Source organism: Pipistrellus kuhlii, unplaced genomic scaffold (assembly GCF_014108245.1).
Source record: "Pipistrellus kuhlii isolate mPipKuh1 unplaced genomic scaffold, mPipKuh1.p scaffold_m20_p_15, whole genome shotgun sequence".
NCBI lineage: Eukaryota > Metazoa > Chordata > Mammalia > Chiroptera > Vespertilionidae > Pipistrellus > Pipistrellus kuhlii.
The window spans coordinates 42,947,869-42,965,746 of record NW_023425460.1 but is presented as its reverse complement, the minus strand read 5'-3'; the positions used below and the strand labels follow the sequence as shown (position 1 = coordinate 42,965,746).

General features: G+C 50.8%; 1 protein-coding gene and 1 long non-coding RNA gene across 2 annotated transcripts; both read left to right on the top strand.

Annotated features, from left to right (window-relative positions):
* Positions 1-3,893: 3,893 nt before the first annotated feature.
* Positions 3,894-6,430, top strand: LOC123652420. The gene is made up of 2 exons (XR_006741755.1): positions 3,894-5,210; positions 6,277-6,430. It is a non-coding gene; the product is annotated as an uncharacterized LOC123652420 (long non-coding RNA).
* A 1,659-nt stretch (positions 6,431-8,089) lies between these two features.
* Positions 8,090-11,561, top strand: PRLHR (prolactin releasing hormone receptor). The gene is made up of 2 exons (XM_036439198.2): positions 8,090-8,316; positions 8,600-11,561. The coding sequence occupies exon 2, from the start codon at positions 8,606-8,608 to the stop codon at positions 9,728-9,730; it is 1,125 nt and encodes a 374-aa protein (XP_036295091.1). The 5' UTR covers positions 8,090-8,316; positions 8,600-8,605; the 3' UTR covers positions 9,731-11,561.
* Positions 11,562-17,878: the final 6,317 nt, after the last annotated feature.

The following is a 17,878-nucleotide window of genomic DNA, read 5'->3' as shown; positions in this document are numbered from 1 at the left end:
TTGACATTGTAGAACCATAACATGTACAATGTGTTGATTTGATATATTTCTTTTTAAAATATATTTTATTGATTTTTGTACAGAGTGGAAGGGAGAGAGATAGAGAGTTCGAAACATCAATGAGAGAGAGTCATTGATCAGCTGCCTCTTGCACACCCCCCACTAGGGATATGCCCACAATCAAGGTACATGCCCTTGACCGGAATCGAACCCGGGGCCCTTTAGTCCCCAAGCCGACGCTCTATCCATTGAGCCAAACCAGTCCCGGCTGATTTGATATATTTCTATATTGCAAAATGAACCCCAGCATAGCACTAGTTAACACTATCATATAACTACCATTTATTTCTTTTTGAGGTGAGAACAATTCAGATCTACACTCTTAGCAACTTTCAAGTATACAATAAAGTATTAGTAACGAAAGTCAATAAATTGACTAAATCTAATGCTGTCCATTAAGATCCCTAAAAATTTTCGTCTTATAGCTGGAAGTTTGTATTCTTTGACCAACATCTGGAGCGTCTTGGTTATGGCAAGGTCTATAGCAGCAAAGAAGTTGTAAACACACCTAAATGTCCATCAACACCACTCTGTTCCTGTGGGTTCAGACATGTGTCTGTAGACACGCAGGGCAAGAACAAGTGTGACCTCCGGGAGGTACTGAGATCCAGGGTGGAGGTCAAAGGAGACGTCAGGCTCATCTGCTTCGTGTCTATAAAACATGAGAATGTGTCACTAAAAATAACTTGAGCCCGGCCAGTGTGGCTCCGTGGTTGAGCATTGACCTATGAACGAGGAGGTCATGGTTCGATTCCCAGTCAGGGCACAGGCCCAGGTTGTGGGCTCGATCCCCAGTGAGGGGCCTGCAGGAGGCAGCCGATCAATGATTCTCTATTGTGGATATTTCTCTCTCTCCCTCTCTCTTCCTCTCTGAAATCAATAAAAATAAAAATAAGGAACTTGAAAAGGACAGAATATAGAGAAAGTATTAACTTCCTACAATACATTTATCTTCCCATATTTATCATCCAGGGAGGAAAGGAAGGAGGGCTGAAATCCAATGTCAGGCCCCTCTGGCAGTAGGCCAGGCTGGGTTTGGCGGCTGCTTTGTGCCCTCTGGCTGGCATCTCAATCATGGTGAGGAGGTAGGGAGCCAGGGATCTGTAGATTCACTGCGTAGAAGCAGGCTGTAGGACAGCGGTGCTCACACTGAGTATGCAACAGAATAGCCCGCAGTGCTTGTGATATTTCCATTTTCCCAGCTCTCACTATCAGCCACTCTGATCTCATAGGTCTGCCTTGTGATCCAATCTGCATTTTTTTAATAAGCACCAGAATTGATGCCGACGAAGCTGGTCTTTGAACCCCAGTGGGTCGAGGAGAATGCACTCCGTGTTATTCGCCCTCTGCAGAGACACTGCTCAGGATGTCTTCAAGGATGAAAGCTGGGGCTGTTTCCCTGGTGACCAATCCCCACTTGCTGAGAGAAAACACAGGGAGGACACACCTTCCTAGACATTTGAATGGTCAAACTGCCATCCCTGAATGTCGTGTGAAAAACACCACAAGGACTATTCCAGTTTTACATTTTGTTTAAAAATAAATAAATAAATAAATAAATAAATAAATAAGCATAGAAGGGCCCTAGCTTACGAGATAGTAACGCCAGAGTGCACTTGCATGTGTCTGGATAATAATTCAGAGGAAATAAAGAGCAGTGGTTTGGGCTCATCGCTGTGTTTTGTCAGGAGGCGTCTATCAATGGAAACCCCAATGAGGGGCTTCTGCAAGGTCCAGATTTCTATCTCAATGTGACTGCAGAGCCCTTCACCACTTACTGCCGTGATGCAACTGCACGATGATTTTTACCGCCCATAAGAGCCATTTCCAGTTGATAATGAAACAGGATTTGAATCAAAAGTATTAGGTCTAGTAATAATTAATGTCGTTTTCTAATACTTTTTTAAATCGAATTTATTTAAACAATACAACAAAATTTAATCAACAATATAGTTGCCGTTGTTTTCTACTACTTGTGCCCAACGCTCAGGAAGCATTTTAATCCCTCTGTTGTAAAATTCTTGTGATTTTGATGCAAAAAATTCGGTCAATGCATTTTTGAGGCATTCTTCATTATTAAATTTTTTTCCAAGAAAAAAGTTTTGCAAAGAACGAAACAGATGGTAATCGGAAGGGGCAATATCAGGAGAATATACAGGTTGAGGGAGAACTTCCCATTCCAACTGGCGCAGTTTTTCAGCAGTGATTCTTGCAGTATGCGGTCATGCGTTATCGTGGTGAAGAATTACGCCCTTCCAATTAATCAGCTCGGGTTCTTTTTCTCTTAAAGCTTGGGCTAACCTTTCCAATTGGGCACTATACACTGCACTTGTAATGGTTTGGTTAGATGGTAAAAGTTCATAATGAAGAATTCCTTTAAAATTCCATCAAACACACAACATCACTTTTTTCGCATGCAAGTCAGGTTTTGGCGTGGGCTGCAGAGCCTCATTTTTGTCCAACCATTGAGGCCGCCTTTTCAAATTACCGTATTTTTCGGACCATAAGACGCACTTTTTCCCCCCCAGAAGTGGGGGGGAAAAGTCCCTGCGTCTTATGGTCCAAATATAGACTACACATACACTTTTAAAAAAAAGTTTTTTTACTTGCCCGGCTCTGTGTGGTCTCTGTGTGCTTGCCCGGCTCTAAAATGGTTCTAAATGCTGCTGTTTACTTTACAGGGTTGATTACATGTGTTTATGACTGTGATGTTGGGTTTTAATGCACATGAAATATTTTAGGACACTATTTGTTTCAGAATCTTTTTTTCTTCATTTCCCTTCTCTAAAAACTGGTGCGTCTTATGGTCCGGAGCGTCTTATGGTCCGAAAAATACGGTAACATACAGCGCCCATTGTTCATCTCCGGTAACAATTTGCTCTAAAAACGGCAAATGGTTTTGACGAGAGAGGAGTGAACTGCAAATTGTGACTCTTTGATTACGGTTGTTGTCGGTCAACTCATGAGGAACCCATTTTCCAAACTTTTGGGCTTTGCCAAGTGCACGCAATTGATTGGAAATTGTTTTTTGTGAACAATTTAAAGTTGTCACAAGCTCTTGTTGGGTAATTTGAGGACTTTGCACCAAAAGAGCTTGAAGAGCTTCTTGATCAAAATTGGACACACGGCCTCCACCACTCTTGTCATCTAACGAAAAATTTCCCTCGCGAAATTTCTCAAACCAACGCTGGCATTTTCTGGCGCTAACTGCATCTTGACCAAGAGCACTACAGATGCTTTTTGCAGCCTCACTTGCTTTTCTTCCTAATTGGAACTCGTAAAGCATGCAGTGCCGAATATGCTCTTCATCCGCCATCTTTTTAGCCCTAGTTTTGCAACAAAAACCAAACCAAACACAAACTTTTTCAAGCAAAACTTGTTAATTGCACTTCACACGTTCTGTAGATACCACGTGTTTGAAGGTTATGTCAATACAAGTCAACGCCAAGCAAGATTTTAAACGAATGTTTAAAAACGACATTAATTATTACTAGACTCGATAGGAAAGCAAATTGCCTGCCTTTGGAAAGGAATGTCATAGAAATGGCTTTCGAGCCGAAACCGGTTTAGCTCAATGGATAGAGCGTCGGCTTGGGGACTGAAGGGACCCTGGTTCGATTCCAGTCAAGGGCATGTACCTTGGTTGCGGGCATATCCCCAGTAGGGGGTGTGCAAGAGGCAGCTGATTGATGACTCTCTCTCATCGATGTTTCTAACTCTTTATCTCTCTCCCTTCCTCTCTGTATAAAATCAATAAAAAATATATTAAAAAAAAAAAGAAATGGCTTTCGAGTGTTTTGTTTTGGGTTATTTATTTATTTTGTTCATTTGTTTATATTTTCTACTCCTAATAGACTAAGCTGAGATATGCCACCCATGCTGCTCATGTCTGATGATGGCTAAGACTCCAATCAAAAGTTAAAAAACTGAATGTGCTAAGATCTTGAATTGAGTTGATGGGTCAAGCCTTGTGTCTCTTAGTGTTGTTGATGTTCTGTGTAGGGATCACCAGAGGAGGTGACCTGCTGCTGGGTCCCCGGTCTTCAGGAATTCGGGGAGGTCCAGGGATGTGTGCAACGAGGCTGCCTGTGGCCAGAGGGCCTAGATAGGCCAACGTTAGGGACTAGAGCTACCCTGGAATCTAGGGAGTGATGGGGGAGCAACTCAGCCAGCCTGGGTCTCCCCTCAGCCCTGGATAATCCCATCAAAACAAGCCATCCTGTCAGCATCACTCATGGGCATCACACTTGGGATAGCATTAAAGGCATGCATTTGAAAACTAAACTGAACCATCAGGGAGGAGGAGAAAGGAGCTGTACCCATGCATCAGTCTTGCCTAATTACTCACCCCAGGGCCTGACAGGGATGCAGGGCTCACTGGGAGCCTTCCCCCCTGGGGGAAGAGAAGGAGGCTGGGAAAGTGGGAGGATGGATTCCTGACACAAAGCTTCAGCCCCGTAGGACATTTTGATTATGAGAACATGTACTCTTCATTCATTTCCTGCCACCTGAACACTCACAGAGAGTCATAATAGGCCCTCAATTGTTGCGTATGTTTACGTAAACATAGGAAGGGGGACACATTGAAACAACATGTGAAAATGTTGATATGGCTGAGTAGAAAACGTTATGAATGTGTGAATGACTCTTGCGAATTAAAATGAGTATGATCTAAAAGGGTAAGCACAATTCTAATTTGCTGAGGCAATTAGTGAATTTCCCGGTGATCGTTAATGCCTTCCTCTCATAGCAGGTGGCGGTAGTAGCATTTATTATGGTCACCGTGATTTATGTAGACTTCCTGCGTCCTCTCTAACGTGCACATTTCCAGGCAATAGTGTTTCGTGGTGGTTGTTTCGGGTCCTTGGTTCTTTCCATAATGTCTCACCCCGGGCTTTGCATGCCTGCTGAACAATAATAAAATGGAGGAAAGCATTTAGACTGAAGAGCAGTAAATTCTTCTCACTACAGACGATCTTTAGGAGCAACATTCAAGTGGAAGGGTTGGGAACTGCAACCCTGAACCTTCCTTTGAGAGGCAGTGACTTAAGGCAGGGCAGAGGATTATCCAAGACTAGGACGGTTACTGTGTCAGCGATGTGCACTTCCTTCACTGTGTACATACTGGATCTTCTCAACGTGCTCCCGAGGTGGGCATTTTTACGAATTTCATATATTTTCCCAAACGGAGGTTCTTCCAGCATAAAGCATCTGCCCAGCGCTCACATTGAGTGATGGCGGAGCCGCCATACAAGCTCAGAGCCATGTGCTGTGCTTATTGGGCTTTGGAATCAGTGATCTCCTGTTTGGCAATGAACTTGGGCTCATCTTAGGGCTTTCTTAAAGCATCATCTTTTCCCATTCCCTCCATTGCTCTTCCAGGAAGCGATGAGAAGACAACCTGGTAAATGCAAGGTTTTGAAATACATTTCTGGGGTTCAGAGGTCTGAAGAGAGCTGGCTGGGACGGCTGGTAGCACTTCCGAGCAGAGGGCATTGTGAACGTTAAGAGTGCTGAATTGGTTTAAGGCACTGGTTCTCAACCAGCGGTGATTTTGTCCCCTCCCCCCACCCCCAGGGCATGTTTGGTAAATTTTAGAGGCATTTTTGGCTGTCACAATTGGATATGTGTACTCCTGGCCTCTAGAGGGCAGAGGCCAGGGATGCTGCAAAACTTTCTACAGTGCGCAGGACAGCCCCACATATCACAGAACTGTCCTGCCCCAAATGTCACTAGTGCCGAGGGTGAGAAACCCTGGTATGAGGGGTTGCTATATTTCTTGTATCTTTGGAAGCTAGTGTTTTTTTTTTTTTTTTTTGTAGGGGGAGGGAGGAGCCTTTAGCAAAATTGATTATAACTCAGGGAGTGTGGGTTTAGAATAGATACAGGCCAGTGGTCGGCAAACTCATTAGCCAGCAGAGCCAAATATCATTAGTACAATGATGGAAATTTCTTTTGAAATCCACATTTTTTAAACTTAAACTTCTTCTAGCGCCACTTCTTCAAAATAGACTTGCCCAGGCCGTGGTATTTTGTGGAAGAGCCACACTCAAGGGGCCAAAGAGCCGCATGTGGCTTGCGAGCCGCAGTTTGCCGACCACGGATACAGGCATATGAAATCGGTTGCTTTTGTTCCAATGTTGACTTTTCCTCCGGTATGAGTGAATCACTGAAATGTGGAGGGTGGACTCATTTCACTTCCTTCTGTGCTAACAGAGATGTCTGCACCCAGAAGACAAAGGACAAGGGCCAAGAAGCTCTGCCCTCTGGAAAAAGGACATGAGATGTGAAGACCGCTTCAGAGGAGTGTCCTGTCAGAAACACCTTCACCTGTAGAGGATTTTTACAAGCTTATTGGAGCCAAACTGACCATGATTACCGGGAAGCAAAATCTCAACAGATTGAGAAAATGCTCCAGAGAAAGGCAGTTTGTTTTATACATTAGAACCAAAGGAGAAGGCGTAGGGAGGGTAACGTGAAATCCACTGGTGGCAGATTAGGGAGGGGGAGAAAGTAGAGCGGGAAACCTCCGGGATTGGATAAAGAGTAAAATGGAGAAACACACACTTTGTTTCCACGAGTGCATAAGGCAGTTAAGAATGAACATTTACAGCACGTAGAGATGGTATTTGGGGAACAAGATAACAATGAGGAGTTCTGGGGTAAAGCACCTGGTGCAGTGGGTAGGCCTTTGGGTCTGGCAGAAGAGATTAATATTCCAAAGATAGGTTATCTCAGCAGCAGAAAGACAATAGAAGGGCTTGTTTAAGGTAAAGATGGACCCTTGTAAAGGGAGCTACTGGCCTAGGCTGTGACTACCTGCCATACCCCCCCTTTACTTAGGAATTTTTATGTTCAGACCATCCAATGTGGCTGCTTTCAGTCTCTGAGTTTGTAGGTCCCCCTTTCCCCTCTCATCCCCACCCAGACCCCATGCAGGCCTCCCCTGAGATTACCAGGTTACAAAGATTCCTTCTCCACCCTCCACTTTCTAACCCAAGGTGGTTCAAGTTAACTCATTTCATTGACGTCTTAATGCTACTAAAGATTTCATGCAACTTTTAAGCTTCTCAAATGTTTGTTACTTTTGTTATCCTGGTGAAAATCCTGCAACTACTAGTGTGTGTGTGTGTATATATATATATATATATATATATATATATATATATATATATATATATATATATATATAGAGAGAGAGAGAGAGAGAGAGAGAGAGAGAGAGAGAGAGAGAGAGATAAAGAGAGAAGGGAAAGGGAACTGTGTCCGAAAAAGCCAGTGTGGAAAAGGGTGCAGTGGGGCCAGGCATTGCAGTGTGTCTGGGGAGTGACACTGGCGTGAGGGCTGTATTGTCTGACCCTCCAACCCCCAGAGACCAGGTGGGTTGGCCTCCAAGCCACCCCACTTCCCTCTAGATAGCAGCCCCAGCCCAGAAAGCAGGCGGCGAGGCGGCTCTTTGAACCAGGCCGGTCCCTTTTCTGAATGCCTGGGACCCACAGAGGGGTCGGAACTCCCTGCTCCCCTTCCCTCAATGCTCCACAGCACCCCCAGCTTGGCCCGCGGGAGCTGTCCGCGGTGCTGAACCCTGTCTTTGGCTGGGCCCTATCTGCACGTAGGCTGAGGGCTCAGGGGGTCCTGGGGAGGGAGAGGGCGAGGGCCGAAGGTCTGTAGCCAGCTCCAGGCTCTACATCTTAAATCCCCCCCTTCCTGCGCTGCTCCCTTACCCCCAGCCTGGACTCTCCGCAGAATCCAGCGCTGAAGGACGGGCCCCTCATCTTCCTCCCACATCCCCTGGTGTATCTCACCCCCCGCCCACCTCTTCCTTCGCTCCCTCCTGACTGAAGCCGCACCAGGCCATCCCGAAAGCACTGGCTCCAGGCTCCCCTGGCCCGCCCCCCCTTCTCCCCAGCGAGCTCCCGCCCAGGTGTGTCCACCCTCCCCGCTTTTCTGCTTCCATCCTCCCCACCCTCGCCCTCCTCTCTCGTGGTCTCAGCCCCAGCGGGAAGGTTCCGCTCCGCCCCTGTTTTCCATACAAGGGAGCGGGGCGGGCAGAGGGGAGGCGCTCGCTCCCGGTCCCCCTCAAAAGCTGCGAGCCCACTGGCAACTCCTGAGTCTGCTCAGCTCCCGCGGAAAGAAAAGCAGGAAAAAGCGAGAAGCCTGCATCGCAGCGGTGGGGCGTTGGACCTCCAGGGGACAGATCCTCTCCCTCCCTCCCTCCCTGGAGCGCTTTCCCGCCCGCCACGCCGCACTCAGCAGGTAGGACCGCGCTCCCGGGTCTCGAGCTCCTGGGTCTCGCCTGCGCGCGTTGCCAGAGCCCTGGGCGGACTAGAAGGCGTTTAAAGAACCGGTGCACGTAGAGCCACGCATAGATGTATGTTTGCAGAGGCGGGAGGGCAGCGCTTTTAATTGTTACCTATTTTGGCCAGTGAGTCCAAAGGGGGGGGGGGATCTAGGTAATTGGGGAGGGGAGGGGAGTGGTTGAGGAGGAGGGGGCGGATAGAGAACGGGAAGTGAGGCTCTCTGATTTCCCTTTGTGCAGGTGGCCATGGCCTCCCTGCCGACGACGCAGGACCCCTTGGCTCCTGACTTGCCTTCCGGACTCCCCCCAGCAGCGGCCTCAGCTCCGGGGGGCAACCAGAGCGCCGCAGAGGCCCCGGTGGGCAACGGGTCAGCCGCCGGCGCCGGCGCCCCGGCCGCCACGCCGTTCCAGAGCCTGCAGCTGGTGCACCAGCTCAAGGGGCTGATCGTGCTGCTCTACAGCCTCGTGGTGGTCGTGGGGCTGGCGGGCAACTGCCTGCTGGTGCTGGTGATCGCGCGGGTGCGCCGGCTGCACAACGTGACCAACTTCCTCATCGGCAACCTGGCGCTGTCCGACGTGCTCATGTGCGCCGCCTGCGTGCCGCTCACGCTGGCCTACGCCTTCGAGCCGCGCGGCTGGGTGTTCGGCGGCGGCCTGTGCCACCTGGTCTTCTTCCTGCAGCCCGTCACGGTCTACGTGTCCGTGTTCACGCTCACCACCATCGCCGTGGACCGCTACGTCGTGCTGGTGCACCCGCTCCGCCGCCGCATCTCGCTGCGCGTCAGCGCCGGCGCGGTGCTGGCCATCTGGGCGCTGTCCGCGGTGCTGGCGGTGCCCGCCGCGCTGCACACCTACCACGTGGAGCTGCCGCCGCACCGCGTGCGCCTCTGCGAGGAGTTCTGGGGCTCCCGGGAGCGCCAGCGCCAGCTCTACGCCTGGGGGCTGCTGCTCGTCACCTACCTGCTCCCCCTGCTGGTCATCCTCCTGTCCTACGTGCGGGTGTCCGTGAAGCTCCGCAACCGCGTGGTGCCGGGCTGCGTGACCCAGAGCCAGGCCCACTGGGACCGCGCGCGGCGCCGCCGCACCTTCCGCCTCCTGGTGGTGGTGGTGGTGGTGTTCGCCGTCTGCTGGCTGCCGCTGCACGTCTTCAACCTGCTGCGCGACCTCGACCCGCGCGCCATCGACCCCGACGCCTTCGGGCTGGTGCAGCTGCTCTGCCACTGGCTCGCCATGAGCTCCGTCTGCTACAACCCCTTCATCTACGCCTGGCTGCACGACAGCTTCCGCGAGGAGCTGCGCAAGATGCTGCTGGCCTGGCCGCGCAAGATCGCGCCGCAAGGCCAGAGCATGACCGTCAGCGTGGTCATCTGAGGCCCACGGCGCCGGGCCTGGGCTGGGGAGCCCCGTGACCACTGGTCCCCGAGGGTGCCCACCGAGCTCCGGCTGGAGGGCTTGTTCCTAGGACCGGAGCTCAGCCAAGACGGGCAAAACTTCCAGCCCAGCAGCGCCCCTGCCCCGCAGCATGGCCTGATCCTCTCTAAAGCGTTGCTTTGGTGCCAGTGCTTTGCTTGGGGAGAGGAGAAGGGATTTATTATTTTTCTCTTTATGCTTTAAAGGCCAAACAAAGCTCTTCGGGTTTAAAACAGTGTTTCCATATCATGGCTGCCTCCCAGGCCTTGTCTTCTGTTTGCTCAATTCGGGGAGGAGAAGGAACAATGGGGGTTGGAGTTAAAGTGACTGCGTAGGAGTTTGGCAAAGCTCTTCTGTTTGCCTTTCCAAACGGATGCAATTGTTAAGGCTGAGCTGTAATACCTGGTATTGCTTAGTGAATGCGAACCCATGTATTTTCTAAAATTGCGGGGAATATGTATAGCAGTCTACATCTAGGCTGTTAGCATTTCCTGAATAAGAAAGACCTTGATATGCCAAAAAGGTTTTCATTTGAAATCCACTTGCATTTAGAGTACAGCACACTTACAAACGACCTTTGAAAAGGTCTTGCTATTTTGTTCCCTCTCCTCATCCTCAACTTCCATTTGAAAATAATGAGATAAATTAGTTATCGAAGAGATAAATAAATAGGAATAAAGGGGGAAAGGCACCAGTCGCTTAAGGGGACAGGTAGCCACGCAGAGGACAGACATCCTAGCTGTGTGCATGTTTGTGTATGCACACCCAGGGCTTGCCACTAGGTGGGCACACACATGTTTCCTTTCCTGAACGTGCAGTGTCAGCTGCGTGCCACAGCATGCTCCTGCGTTCTCCACTTGCTCGGCTGCAGCAGATCCACAGCTGTCTTCTCACCGCTCAGCGCTTGCTCTCTAGTGACATGCTTGGAACATGATCAATCCAGATGACAAGGCCCGGGAGAAGTTTCCTTAAGGCCCAGACAGAAAAATAAGCAGCCACTCCCAGGATCCATAGATCAAACATGCCGTTCCTTCCACACACGGTTAAGGGAACAGGTGAAGGCCATTGAGCCACGACACCATGCTGCTGCTTCTCACCTTACCCTCCTGAGGGCCTTTTGTAAACGAGGACAAGTGCCCTGTGGCGAGGGTTTCCACACTGATGTTGGCACAGCGGCTGGGCAAGTGAGGGAAGGAGCTTAGGAAATGACGCGTGAAATCCAGCTGTCAGATCAGCCCCTGAGCAGACGGGGCCTGAGCTGTCTGCAGCCTCTCGGTCACCAACTGTGAGATTCCAGAGCCGCCACCGCTTACTAAGCAGCTGGATCAGTGTTCCCCCACATCCGCTCCTCTCACTCTCAGAAAGGAGCCCATTAAGGTGTTCCCTGAAAGGAAGGGAACGAGGAGGCGATTTGGGGATGGCAAGGATCCGATGCTATTACTCCAATGCCAGCAACCAGGATGGAAGCGTGAGGTTTCGTGCTTGGGCTAGTTATCAGTCTGAGTCGTCAGTAGTTATATGACTGGAGTTTTCGCAGCATGGGGAAGGGTAGGAAAAGCCTGGCTTGGGAGAAAGAAAGACAGGTTAATGCAAGCTACCTTTGACGACGACACTGACACCCGCTGTCGGCTTCCCCTGTGGGTGTGGAGAACAAAGACCCTGTGCTCTCAGGATGTAGCCCTCCCACAATCTTGTGTCACTCCCCTGTCCCAGATGCATCCCAGGGACAGGTTCCTGGGCCCCCAGCGCTTCCATTACTTATGAGGCTCAAGGCCACACTTTTCATGTTTCCTTAGAGCCGTGGTCGGCAAACTGCGGCTCGCGAGCCACATACGGCTCCTTGGCCCCTTGAGTGTGGCTCTTCCACAAAATGCCATTGCCTGGGCGAGTCTATTTTGAAGAAGTGGCGTTAGAAGAAGATTAAGTTTTAAAAAATTGGCTCTCAAAAGAAATTTCAATCTTGTACTGTTGACATTTGGCTCTGTGGACTAATGAGTTTGCCGACCACTGCCCTAGAGCATTCTTTGGTTGAGTATGTGTAGAGAGTGGAGGCGATGGGGGAAAGGATGGGATTCCTTGGGGAGAAATATGATGAATTGGGGTCTCTTTGTTGCAGGTTACATTCACTGGTTCTCAGCCCTGGCTGCTCCTAGAGTCACCTGGGGGAGCTTTTAGAAAACATCACTGCCGAGGCCCTCTGCCAGAGAGTCCAAATGATTTGAGATGGCGCTGGGCCTAAGTGGTGGTGTTTTTTTTTTTCCCCCTCTCAAAGCATTTCACTTGCTTTTAATATAATCAGAGATCTATAGGTGTCCATTCAACAGTTTCCTTACAGATCTATGTGTAAGGCACTGCATGAGTCCAATCAGATCAGCTGCATTATGAAGTTATACACCATGAATTATTCCAAATCCAGAAACTGAAGTGTTCCTTGATTAACCTGATGTAAGAGAGTCTGTATCAGCTGTGAGAAGGAAGTGTCCCAGTAATTACTAGAAAAGCTGCCACCTGCTTCTATCTCGCTTACAATTTAAAAAATTTTAACACTTCTATGGATTTTATGGAGAGCCTAAAGAGGTTGGGGAATTGTGTTGTGTTTATGAATATTTTTTATAAATTAAGCCAATTGGCAAATGAGTAGCAACTAATTAATTCTTACCCTGTTGAAATCTATTTGGAACTAGCTTGACTATAAACCAAACTTAAAAAAAAATCTCCCACTCCTGACCAGCGTGGCTCAGTGGTTGAACGTCGATCTATGAACCAGGAGGTCATGGTTCCATTCCAGGTCAGGGCACACGCTAGGGTTGTGGATTCGATCCCCAGTGTGATAGCACGCATCCAGTCCTCTTCCTGCAAGGAGTCACCAGGCCATAGACCTGGGAACTGAGCCAGTCTGGCACTTGGCAGCAGCCTTTTCCCAGGCTGACGGGAGGTTCTGTAATCCTCTTTGCAAGCATTGTCACCAGGTCTCACTTTTGGCAGTTGGTCAATAGATTTATCTCACTAAATCGGCTGGGGAGTGTTTCAATATGTGTTGGCAACAGCTACCTGGAATTCGCAACTGTGAGAGATGCGAAGGTAGCAGTATGTTTATTGATGGAACCTTCCTGAATTTTGTTCTTGTGGACGTTCAGCCTGCTCTTCTACAGGGGTTGCTAAGTTCCAGGTAGGCTAGTTAACACCTCTGTCCTGTGGCCTGCATTCCTGAACATGGAGTAGTCTTGCAAAGGCAAGGCACAGAACTGACATTAGGGGGACCTGGGAGTGAGCCCAGGGCCCATCCCCCCCCGGAGCACCTTTGTTCCCTAAGGCAGTTCCTCGACTGGTTTTCCTTCATGCGCTGATGTCTTTGCTATGTGTGTGACATGCATGTGTGGCTGACTCACTGTGTAAAGCTCTTCAGGCTGGGGCCTGTACTGTGTTTGACATATTTATTTGGGTGCTCAATAAATATTAAGTCAGTAGCAGAGTTTTCGGTTGTGGGATTAATAAACCAAGCCGGTTACACACACAGTGTCACTGCACAACCCGAGGATGACACAGGTTCAAGCAAGGATAAATCATGCCCAGAAAAACATGCTGCTCAATCTAGATTTGTCAGTTCCAGCAATTTCAGGAGGGAACTTGGGTTTTCTGTGAACCCTGGGACCCAACCTCAGTAATGACAGCATTTCAGGATATGGCACCAAGCCCTGTGGTCTCCAAGATTGCATGGAATAAATGCAAAGGCCCATCAAAGGAAGAGTAGAGAATTTCAGGATTAGTGTCTATACCATCATGAATCTGGCTCATTATTTAAATGTTGGCATTTTAGCACCCTCTTCCACATATACTAGTAACTTGGGAAATTTGAAAAACATTCAACACTTGAACCTTTGAACAAAATATGGTCATCTAGATCCCAAAACATTCATGACAGGATCATAAGCAGGACTTACTGGTACTTCTAAAATAAAAGTTAAAAATGAATTTAGGTTCACCTTTCCAGGGATCCATATATTTTGCTAAATGAGTTAAGCTAGACTACAGATGTTGGAAATGCAAAATATTTATTTGGGATGGATGAGCATTGCAATCTTGATCATACATCCTCAATGAGTCCTTGGAAGGAGAAAGCCTTATTTTGAATGGAGTGTGCACACTTCCAACAGGCTCTGCATGGTTCTTCTCTTCTTTCCAATTCAGTTCCTCTTCATTTCCCACTCTTTAGTTCTCTGTCCTGTCTCTTTTCCTCTTTCCCATATCATCTATGAAATACCTTCGATGGGAAGCTACGCCCACCCCAGTGAAGGGGAGCTTGTGAGATTCAAGCATCCATCTCCCTGTGGGTCCTTCTAAGGTGAGTCATACTGGAGAGCGACCCTGCTATTCCCTTGCAGAGGGTGGACTGCACCCAAAGAGTGGCGGGCTGCTGTCCTTGCATTTGCTGCCCACTGTGGGGTCTTGGAGCTCACACACCTGATTGTTTCACAGGTGACTGAGCAGTAAGGGGTAACAAGAGTTTGCACAGAATCTCTGCAGGGCCCATTATCTGACAAATCACCTAGAGAGCTCACAAGGGGGGCCTAGCAATGAGAGGTCAAATGTGTCTCCTTAAGTCAGAATAAGTAAATAACAGAGTCATTTCCTGCTTCCTCCCTCAGCTCTCAAAAAAATCCTCTTCTTTACTTGCTGATGACTAAATCCTGTCCCCACCACCACCCCTTCATCTCCTCCTTCCAGAATGGCATCTAATGATGAATGGAAAGCTACACCCTTCCCTACCACTCACAGTAAGTTATTGCCAAGTAAAAATAAAATTTGAGCTGGAAATATGAAGTGGGAACTGCAGGCCTGAGCTCTGGGGTAGAAGTCGGGCACTTGGCTTCTTCCCTAACCCACAGCACCAGTCGCCCTTGGTCTTTGTCGGTGGAGGCTTGCCCGTCAGCTGGGCAGGAGGCTCACTGCTGCAGCATGACCTGCCCCAGGGCGGCCAGACGGGTGGCCTGGCCTTGCTGGGTGGGACCTGCAGCAAGCAGGTCCCTGTGCGGAGCGAATCCTTCTGAGGCTGCTCTGCTCCTTGGAGGGCAAACGCTGGGGCACACTGACCTCCTCATTACAAAAAGGACCCAGCAGCAGACATCGGGGGGAAATTAGAGAGCGTGTAAGCACCTTCAATGGCCATCACCATTTCTTAATAACAGGCCCCTATTTATTCCAATTTCCTTCCTACCCCGGGCTTCTCCAGGAAGCCCCCTCTCTTTCTGTGACATAGTTACAGAACGTGGGGCACTTACACACCAACATTGCTTTCTGGGAGACAAATGTCTTCTTAGGCTTATAGTGACACTAGAGGACCGGTACATAAAATTCGTGCATGGATGGGGGTGTCCCTCTCCAATCTGGGACCCCTCAGGGGATGTCTGAACTAAACCGGCAGTCAGACATCCCTCCCACAATCTGGGACTGATGGTTCCTAACCACTCACCTGCCTGCCTGATTGCCCCCAACCACTCTGCTGCCAGCCTGATAGCCCCCTAACTGCTCCCCTGCTGACCTGATTGATGCCTAACTGCTCCCCTGCTGGCATGATTTTTCCCAACTGCCTTCCCTTGCTGGGCTGAGGGGACTGGGTGACTGAGGCTGGATGAGGTGGGGCTGAGGGGACTGGGCATGGCCATCTTGTGAAGGCATGATGGTCAATTAGCATATTCCCTATTTATTAGGAGGATTAATAATAAATGCTCTTGACGTGCAGCTGATGGAGGCAGGTGCTTCTTCCTGACCTAGCCACCAGGGAGTGGCCTCAGCCAGGACATGCAGGTGCCTGTGGTCTCATACATCCCTCTGCAAATGAGGTGAGAGGAGGAGGAGGATTGGAGCTCGCAGTTTTGCTGGGGCCTGCATGCTGCACCAACACATCTAGTGCCACCACTAGTGTCTCTCGCCCCTTGCAGGGGTGAGTTGGCTCCCGGGACGGGCTGAGTGTCCAGAGCTAAGCTGCTGGGGCCATTCTCCCTGCCGGAGAGCAAAGGGTGTCTCCGCAGCACGTTGGTGGGGCGTCCACAGGCCTGCGGTTCTGGGTGTGCAAGGACCACTCCCGAGCCCACGAGCTAGCGGGCCGCTGACCTTGGCCTGGGCTCCTGAGTCGCAGCGCTGGGTGCCCAGGCCTTCCTCTGCTTCCACGTGGTCCGCCTGCATCCCCGCCACCTTTCCCTGTGGGTGTTTTTGCTTCCTGTCTCCCTCTGAGCTCATGGCTGTTCTGCAGCTGCGCCATGAGGCAGCGGCTGAGCTCCAGGCACCTCGGTGTGGCCAGAGCGCCAGACCAGCACCAAGGCCACATGGGCTTCCGGGTCCTGTCTGCGGGCCTCCGGACCCCGCAACACGGTCCTGGCGGCCTGTGATGTCTGCTGCCCTCACCCCACCCCAGAGCGTGTTTCCCTGCTCCGGAGCCTGGGCCTGGGCCTGGGCCTCGTCTCCACGCTTTTCAGGGTCTGCTCGGCCCCTGGCGCCTGTGCACCTGCCGGCCCGGCTCCAGGTCTGGCCTCACTCTTTCCCTCCAAAGGCCCAGCCAGGCCAGAGGCCAAGCCCTGGGTCTCCGCCCCGCCCTGCCCCGGCCTGCGTTAGTGGGGCGCTGCGGGGCGTGGGCCACTAGGGGCGCCCCGGGGTCCTCGCGAGACCCCGCGCGGGGCGTGCGTGCTGGACAGGCCGCTCCCTCCACGGGCAGCGTCCCGGTGCAGGTCCCAGGCTCTGGGGCTCCTCCTAAGTCCCCGCACCCCTCCCGGCCCCGCACCCAGCTCCTGCAGGCGTTCTTGGTTACCGGGAAACCACGCAGGACTCCCGAGGTACACGCCCGAGCCTCCGCAGGGCGGGCCCCGAGGGGGGTGCTGGGGTGGGTGTTGGGGGACGGAGACGGGGTGGGGTGGGTGGGGGTGGCAGTCAGGGTGGGGTGGGGGCTTGGAGAGCCTCGGTTCCCTGTCCCTCCCGCTTCTGGCGTGAAGGTGTCACCCCAGAACCTTGGCCTGTTTCCTGCTTGTTGTCCCTTCTGGGCGGTCACTGGACTGGAGGCTCCTTCCTTCCCACTGGCTGCCAGTGTGTGTGTGTGTGTGAGTGTGTGTGTGTGTGTGTGTGTGAGTGTGTATGAGTGTGTGTGTGAGTGTGTGTGTGTGTGTGAGTGTGTGTGTGTGTGTGTGAGTGTGTGTGTGTGTGTGTGAGTGTGTGTGGTGTGTGTGTGAGTGTGTGTGTGTGTGTGTGTGTGTGTGTGAGTGTGTGAGTGTGTGTGTGAGTGTGTGTGAGTGTGTGTGTGAGTGTGTGAGTGTGTGTGTGTGTGTGAGTGTGTATGAGTGTGTGTGAGTGTGTGTGTGTGTGTGAGTGTGTGTGTGTGAGTGTGTGAGTGTGTGTGTGTGAGTGTGTGTATGAGTGTGTGTGTGAGTGTGTGTGTGAGTGTGTGTGTCTGCGTGTGTGTGATGTGTGTGTTTGTGAGTGTGTGTGTGTGTGGTGTGATGTGTGTGTGTGTGTGTGTGTGAGTGTGTGTGGTGTGATGTGTGTGTGTGTGTGTGTGTGTGTGTGAGTGTGTGTGGTGTGATGTGTGTGTGTGTGAGTGTGTGTGTGTGAGTGTGTGTGTGAGTGTGTGAGTGTGTGTGTGAGTGTGTGTGAGTGTGTATGAGTGTGTGTGAGTGTGTGTGTGTGTGTGAGTGTGTGTGTGTGTGTGTGTGTGTGTGAGTGTGTGTGTGTCTGCGTGTGTGTGTGTGATGTGTGTGTGTGTGGTGTGATGTGTGTGTGTGTGTGTGTGTGAGTGTGTGTGTGTCTGCGTGTGTGTGATGTGTGTGTGTGTGTGTGTGTGTGTGTGTGTGCAAAGAAGGAAGACAGTGGAGCCGCAGGTCCAGAGGAGCCGGACCGCTGGGCCTCTCCGGGCAGGTGACTGGCCTGGAGCAGGTCCCCCCCCCTAGACCCCCAGGGCGCTGGGAGCGGAGTCCCTGCAGCTCAGCTCACACAGGGTATGTTTTGTAGGAGAGGGGGGTCAGGTAGTGGCACAGAGAGTAGCCCAGAAGAAAAGCAAAAACCGCCTGTTGGCCCACAGCTCCTGCTCCTGGCACTTGTGGGATCTAAAGCTAGGCCTATCGGTGA